Source organism: Salmo salar, unplaced genomic scaffold, assembly GCF_965601325.2.
Source record: "Salmo salar unplaced genomic scaffold, fSalSal1 ptg000177l, whole genome shotgun sequence".
Taxonomy (NCBI): domain Eukaryota; kingdom Metazoa; phylum Chordata; class Actinopteri; order Salmoniformes; family Salmonidae; genus Salmo; species Salmo salar.
The window spans coordinates 1,555,001-1,563,520 of record NW_027675325.1 but is presented as its reverse complement, the minus strand read 5'-3'; the positions used below and the strand labels follow the sequence as shown (position 1 = coordinate 1,563,520).

At 42.5% G+C, this 8,520-nt stretch overlaps 1 protein-coding gene across 1 annotated transcript in view; it reads right to left on the bottom strand.

The window, feature by feature from the left end:
- Positions 1-4,338: 4,338 nt before the first annotated feature.
- LOC123741814 (tripartite motif-containing protein 16) overlaps positions 4,339-8,520 on the bottom strand; it is a 12,105-nt gene continuing 7,923 nt past the window's right edge. The window contains exons 4-6 of the mRNA XM_082971126.1: positions 8,085-8,244; positions 7,900-7,959; positions 4,339-7,668 (exon numbers count right to left, since the gene is read on the bottom strand). Coding sequence (XP_082827252.1) covers positions 7,154-7,668; positions 7,900-7,959; positions 8,085-8,244 — 735 coding nt within the window. The 3' untranslated portion in view covers positions 4,339-7,153. The remainder of the gene's footprint in view (positions 7,669-7,899; positions 7,960-8,084; positions 8,245-8,520) is intronic.

Below are 8,520 nucleotides of genomic sequence, written 5' to 3'. Positions count from 1 at the left end.
CAATGGGCCTGACAGTTGCTATTTATATGTATATTTTCAGCACAGTGTCTTCCCTCCACGATCACACTCAGTCAACTTGTCCTTGAATTACACAGACAAGATAGCAAAACAATACCCAGAGAAAAGACAGTTTATTATCCTCTTTTAAAAGCTAATCAGCATGTAGTGACATAGCCTGATGCAAAATAGAAATTCCAGGAGAAAAACTCTCCATGTAACTAAATTATGCTCTGAATGAAAGTAAGCTCACCCATGCGGTTAATTTGACTAATTTTCTGAAATGACTTTTGTTTCTCATGAGGCGATGTAGCTAGCTAATGAGTTTGTCGGTCCACTCCAGCTGAATAATATGTATAGAGATCCTATTAAATAACTATTCTAGTATTCTAATTCATAATTCTATGGTCATATGACCCACAATGAGAGACAACTGGGGAATGCAGCTGATCAGTAGATTACTACGCTGACATCACAATGTCAGACCTGGGAAGCACTGCTCCCATTGCCTTCCCATGCCCTCCGCCCATTTTCTCGGTCAGTCACAGCACCCCACCCACCCTTTTCCCCACCCCCTCCCACTTAATGACCCCATACCTCATTATGATCTGCAAAGTCCCTTGGTGTCCTCTCACCATATTTATTTTTAATTGAACCTTTATTTAACTAGGTAAGTCAGTTGAGAGCAAATTCTTATTTACAATGACGGCCTACCAAAAGGCAAAAGGCCTCCTGCAGAGACGTGGGCCTGGGATTAAAAATAAAAACTAAAAACAATATAAATATAGGACAAAACACACATCAAAACAAGAGAGACAACACAACATATGGTCCCCCACAGCACACCCTATCTCTTTAAAGGTACAGCACTCTGGTAAGAATGTACTGTATTTTCAACCACATGGCTGTCAGGTAGAGTCATAGCATCTGTACTGAGAGTGGTGTTATTGATATTTTTGCTACGAGTGCTTTACTATGTAGATTCTCCTCTTGTCATTTGTGAATTATTCCATCCTGTCTCAGAAGCACTCTGATGTAGCCAATGGTAATGTGCAGTTTGAACCATAACAACGTTTTAGTAAAGGGATGAAGGATGGCACTGGAGAAATGAAACCACTTTCAAAATTATAGACAGAGTTATGAATGCAAGGACTGACCTTCCACGGTATCAAAGTTATAGTTTTAACCATGTTTTGAGGCTATACAGTGTTTGTTTACATTCACATTGTTTACAAACAATGGAGTTAAACAAGATTATATTTTGCATTCTGATGGGGTACAACAGTTAAACTAAGGTCATAAATAGATGTATTGAAAAGTTGTTGACAAGCAGCCAGCAGCCAGTCCTCCAGACTGCTGCCTGAGCACCTTTGTCTGCTCACACAAGCTGTGCTCTGCTTTGATACCAACACAGAAATATATAGAAAGTCACTGATTTAATATTTCATATTTGTAACGAACATCTAACAACAGATGTCTGTTTGTATGTGGTCTGACAGAGGTTTGAGGACAGTGAAGGTCAAATGCGTAAGCATCATAAATGATTGCACTCTGAAGCAACAAATCTATAAATTAAACTGTTGACAGGATTATATCTTTGCCCCTTGGTGGAGTCAATCAAACTAAAAGACGTCAAGAAAAGTCAAGAAAGTCCACAGCCCACTTGCCTGACTCCTGCTATTCAGAAGAGTACAATTTTTTATTAAGGGTCTGGAAAAATACACAACACTATTTACATAGATAGAGAGGCTCCTCAATGGGAGCAGCACTTGTGAATACAATTAATTCAACTGAAATACAATGAACTCTTATGACTCAGAGCAATGGATTTGAAATATTCTTTCAAAATAAAATATCAAAGAAATGAATGACGTCCAGAGTTACAAAATTCCTGTAGTTGTCATTCAAGACTATGTGATAACTTGTTGATCTCAGGAGGTTTTAAATGTTATATGATCACATATGACTCAGGCATTTGAGTCACCTGGTTCAAAGGGACAGTTCACCATCCTCTGATTGGCAATCAGTGTGTGGTGTAAACCTTTGTTGATTCCGTATTGAATAGCAGTGATTGAATCAACGTGAATAGCTTGAAACATTCATGACTAAGACCTTTGTATAGACAGACATAGCTATCCTGATTTGTGCTGCAGCGAAAATAGAGAGGATGCATAGTACAGTAATGCATAGTACAGCAACGTGAAAGTGCAACCATACAGCTGAAGAGTAAAGGCTGGTAACAGTGCACCAACTCGTCTCTTTCTCCTGCTTTAAAAACCTTTTACTGCAGAGGACTACATCAGTGTCACACAGAGTGTTTCTTGGTAGTCAAACAAATCTACTTTGAAACAAAAGTACTCCACTCGTAGGAGTGGTTTGTTCATAACCATCCTCCTTTTTGAGGCCACTAGGTCATTTGACTGGAGGAAAGGGCTACAGCTGGAATCCTTAATTGGTGAAACTGCCACATCCGTTTGGGATTACAACAACAAAGAAGTTACTGCATACAAACCAACACTGTTTTTCCCTCTGACATTATTGCATGCGTGATAGAACAGCACAATATGTACTGCAATTTTCTGACGTCGCTGCCGGAGTCTCCTCTCCTCTGTTTCAACAACAAAACAAAAACAATAACAAAGAACACACACACACACACACACACACACACACACTACACACTACACACTACACACACACACACTCACACACACACACACACACACACACACACACACACACACACACACTACACACACACACACACACACACACACACACACACACAGATTTGGTCCTCAGATACTCAAGAAGTTCTAAAGCTGCACCAATGAGAGCATCTTGACTGGCTGCTTCGCCGTCTGGTATGGCAACTGCACCGCCCTTGACCACAAGGCTCTACAGAGGGTGGTGCGGACAGCCTAGTACTTCTCTGGGGCCGAACTCCATGCCATCCTGGACGTTTATACCAGGCGGTGTCTAAGGAAGGCCCAGGAAATTGCCAAAGACTTCAGCCACCTAAGCACATGGACTGTTCTCTGTGCTACCGGAGCAATGGGTCTCAGACCAACAGGCTCCAAGATAGCTTCTATCTTGAAAGCAATTAGACTGCTGAATAGCTTCTCAGACTATCTGTACTGACTCTACCTGCACTGGCTATATACACATACACATGTCTCGATCCACACACACAACACACACACATAACACACTCACGCATACTGATGTCACATACACACACAAACACACGCCACCACAGACTCACACCCAGCATATACACTGCTGCTACTTTTCACTCTTATTATTATATTTATATATATACTGCTCAAAAAAATAAAGGGAACACTTAAACAACACATCCTAGATCTGAATGAAAGAAATAATCTTATTAAATACTTTTTTCTTTACATAGTTGAATGTGCTGACAACAAAATCACACAAAAATAATCAATGGAAATCCAATTTATCAACCCATGGAGGTCTGGATTTGGAGTCACACTCAAAATTAAAGTGGAAAACCACACTACAGGCTGATCCAACTTTGATGTAATGTCCTTAAAACAAGTCAAAATGAGGCTCAGTAGTGTGTGTGGCCTCCACGTGCCTGTATGACCTCCCTACAACGCCTGGGCATGCTCCTGATGAGGTGACGGATGGTCTCCTGAGGGATCTCCTCCCAGACCTGGACTAAAGCATCCACCAACTCCTGGACAGTCTGTGGTGCAACATGGCGTTGGTGGATGGAGCGAGACATGATGTCCCAGAGGTGCTCAATTGGATTCAGGTCTGGGGAACGGGCGGGCCAGTCCATAGCATCAATGCCTTCCTCTTGCAGGAACTGCTGACACACTCCAGCCACATGAGGTCTAGCATTGTCTTGCATTAGGAGGAACCCAGGGCCAACCGCACCAGCATATGGTCTCACAAGGGGTCTGAGGATCTCATCTCGGTACCTAATGGCAGTCAGGCTACCTCTCAATTTAGAACACACATTTAGAACCCTCGTTTAGAACGCTCATTTAGAACCCTCGTTTAGAACGCTCATTTAGAACGCTCTTTTAGAACCCTCATTTAGAACCCTCATTTAGAACCCTCGTTTAGAACCCTCGTTTAGAACCCTCATTTAGAACCCTCATTTAGAACCCTCATATAAACGCTCTTTTAGAACCCTCATTTAGAACCCTCATATAAATGTTCCTTTAGAACCCTCATTTAGAACCCTCATTTAGAACCCTCATTTAGAACCCTCATTTAGAACGCTCATTTACAACAACAATCAGCGTTTGAGCTGGACACACTTTTTTCAGAAACTATTTACACAAAAACACACACAGTCCTTACAAAGTTTATCTCCAGAATGTGAGCAGTTTATTTTTGGATGCAAATGGTTCATATATTCACAGAAGTATATATATTTAATCACTGAACAGTAGCAGACCTAACTTCATCTGTTCCTGACTCTGGATAGTGGATTGAAAAGACCACCTGTTGTTACATCAACACCAGACATCATGATTCATGGAAATGGACATTGGATTTTATCAAATATGAAAACCTTAAATCTCTTCAAATTCAAATCAGTCAGAAAATAAGGATTGTACATAAAACAGAGCAGAATAAATCATCACATCTGGGGACCATCACCACCAGCATGACTAGTATCTATGTGGACCCTACTACAGTTTAACCAGCTCAGCTACAGACTACACCAGCATGACTAGTATCTATGTGGACCCTACTACAGTTTAACCAGCTCAGCTATAGACTACACCAGCATGACTAGTATCTATGTGGACCCTACTACAGTTTAACCAGCTCAGCTATAGACTACACCAGCATGACTAGTATCTATGTGGACCCTACTACAGTTTAACCAGCTCAGCTATAGACTACACCAGCATGACTAGTATCTATGTGGACCCTACTACAGTTTAACCAGCTCAGCTATAGACTACACCAGCATGACTAGTATCTATGTGGACCCTACTACAGTTTAACCAGCTCAGCTATAGACTACACCAGCATGACTAGTATCTATGTGGACCCTACTACAGTTTAACCAGCTCAGCTATAGACTACACCAGCATGACTAGTATCTATGTGGACCCTACTACAGTTTAACCAGCTCAGCTATAGACTACACCAGCATGACTAGTATCTATGTGGACCCTACTACAGTTTAACCAGCTCAGCTATAGACTACACCAGCATGACTAGTATCTATGTGGACCCTACTACAGTTTAACCAGCTCAGCTATAGACTACACCAGCATGACTAGTATCTATGTGGACCCTACTACAGTTTAACCAGCTCAGCTATAGACTACACCAGCATGACTAGTATCTATGTGGATCCTACTACAGTTTAACCAGCTCAGCTATAGACTAAACCAGCATGACTAGTATCTATGTGGACCCTACTACAGTTTAACCAGCTCAGCTATAGACTACACCAGCATGACTAGTATCTATGTGGACCCTACTACAGTTTAACCAGCTCAGCTATAGACTACACCAACATGACTAGTATCTATGTGGACCCTACTACAGTTTAACCAGCTCAGCTATAGACTACACCAGCATGACTAGTATCTATGTGGACCCTACTACAGTTTAACCAGCTCAGCTATAGACTACACCAGCGTGACTAGTATCTATGTGGACCCTACTACAGTTTAACCAGCTCAGCTATAGACTACACCAGCATGACTAGTATCTATGTGGACCCTACTACAGTTTAACCAGCTCAGCTATAGACTACACCAGCATGACTAGTATCTATGTGGACCCTACTACAGTTTAACCAGCTCAGCTATAGACTACACCAGCATGACTAGTATCTATGTGGACCCTACTACAGTTTAACCAGCTCAGCTATAGACTACACCAGCATGACTAGTATCTATGTGGACCCTACTACAGTTTAACCAGCTTAGCTATAGACTACACCAGCATGACTAGTATCTATGTGGACCCTACTATAGTTTAACCAGCTCAGCTATAGACTACACCAGCATGACTAGTATCTATGTGGACCCTACTACAGTTTAACCAGCTCAGCTATAGACTACACCAGCATGACTAGTATCTATGTGGACCCTACTACAGTTTAACCAGCTCAGCTATAGACTACACCAGCATGACTAGTATCTATGTGGACCCTACTACAGTTTAACCAGCTCAGCTATAGACTACACCAGCATGACTAGTATCTATGTGGACCCTACTACAGTTTAACCAGCTCAGCTATAGACTACACCAGCATGACTAGTATCTATGTGGACCCTACTACAGTTTAACCAGCTCAGCTATAGACTACACCAGCATGACTAGTATCTATGTGGACCCTACTACAGTTTAACCAGCTCAGCTATAGACTACACCAGCATGACTAGTATCTATGTGGACCCTACTACAGTTTAACCAGCTCAGCTATAGACTACACCAGCATGACTAGTATCTATGTGGACCCTACTACGGTTTAACCAGCTCAGCTATAGACTACACCAGCATGACTAGTATCTATGTGGACCCTACTACAGTTTAACCAGCTCAGCTATAGACTACACCAGCATGACTAGTATCTATGTGGACCCTACTACAGTTTAACCAGCTCAGCTATAGACTACACCAGCATGACTAGTATCTATGTGGACCCTACTACAGTTTAACCAGCTCAGCTATAGACTACACCAGCATGACTAGTATCTATGTGGACCCTACTACAGTTTAACCAGCTCAGCTATAGACTACACCAGCATGACTAGTGTCTATGTGGACCCTACTACAGTTTAACCAGCTCAGCTATAGACTACACCAGCATGACTAGTATCTATGTGGACCCTACTACAGTTTAACCAGCTCAGCTATAGACTACACCAGCATGACTAGTATCTATGTGGACCCTACTACAGTTTAACCAGCTCAGCTATAGACTACACCAGCATGACTAGTGTCTATGTGGACCCTACTACAGTTTAACCAGCTCAGCTATAGACTACACCAGCATGACTAGTATCTATGTGGACCCTACTACAGTTTAACCAGCTCAGCTATAGACTACACCAGCATGACTAGTATCTATGTGGACCCTACTACAGTTTAACCAGCTCAGATATAGACTACACCAGCATGACTAGTATCTATGTGGACCCTACTACAGTTTAACCAGCTCAGCAGTACTATTATAATCGATATTAAACCCAGGATAGAGGGGCTGAGTGAATGTGGTCTGGACTCTGTGGATGAGGGTCATTGTGTCAGAGACACTGTAGAAGGACAGAGTACCTGCCTTGTGATCCAGGTACACTCCTACTCTGGAGGACTGAGGGCCTGATACTTTAGTCACAACATTATTGTGTCTGAAATAATAATCACCTCTACAGCACTGTAAACTCCAGGACTTGTTATTGAATCCAAATGCACCATCTGTCTCTGTTCTGCTGATGTCTTTATATGAGACTGCTGTAATAACATCACCTCTCAACTCCACCTCCCAGTAACAGCGTCCAGACAGACCCTCTCTACACAGAACCTGACAGTAGTTGGTGAATCTGTCTGGATGGTCAGGATATGGTTGGACTTGGCCTGTATAGGTCACCTTTCTGTTCCCTTCAGACAGAGAGAGGAGTGTGTCTGCTGTGTTTGGGTCCAGTGTGAGCTGACAGGAATCTGGGAGAAGAGCAGAGACCAATGAGGGGAGTCAGAACAATAAGTTAAGTCAGATACTGTATCTACCCTGTCTTTGATTAGAGCACAGCAGAGATCAAATCAGAGAAATATGAGGAGTCAGATAGATACCCAGTCTTTGATTAGATCTACTATTGCTATATATTTCTAGAGGGATTGTTAGGAGTGGCAGTAAAAAGAGACTGTTAGTTACTTCACAATAAAGAGACTCACATTGTAACAACTGTTCTCTGGTCTTGGGCTCTGGAGGCAGAACAACCTCCACTATATTCACTACAGACACACAAACACATTGACAGAGAGAGGGAATGTTATCATCATACCATATTCCACATGTATATGACCAGTAGGGAACTTTCAATGGTCTAAAGTTGATGTTCTGATTGTTTTCAACACACCTGTAGTGGAGATCTTGGTCCATTCTCCTTTAAGGAAGTCTTCTAGTTTCTCTCTCAGTTCAGACACAGTCTTACTCACATCTCCAAAGTACTGAAGAGGACGGACAACGATGCTGGGTAAGTCTGAAGATACACTGATACTGGAGAGAGACTGATAACTCTGGAGAGAGAGAGAGAGACAGAGACAGAGAGAGAGGAGGGACAGAGAGAGAGAGAGAGAGGGGGACAGAGAGAGAGAGAGACAGAGAGAGACAGAGAGAGAGAGAGAGAGAGAGGGACAGAGAGAGAGAGAGAGAGAGAGAGAGAGGGGGGACAGAGAGAGAGAGAGAGAGAGAGGGGGACAGAGAGAGAGAGAGAGAGAGAGGGGGACAGAGAGAGAGGAGAGAGAGACAGAGAGAGAGACAGAGAGAGAGGAGAGAGAGACAGAGAGAGAGAC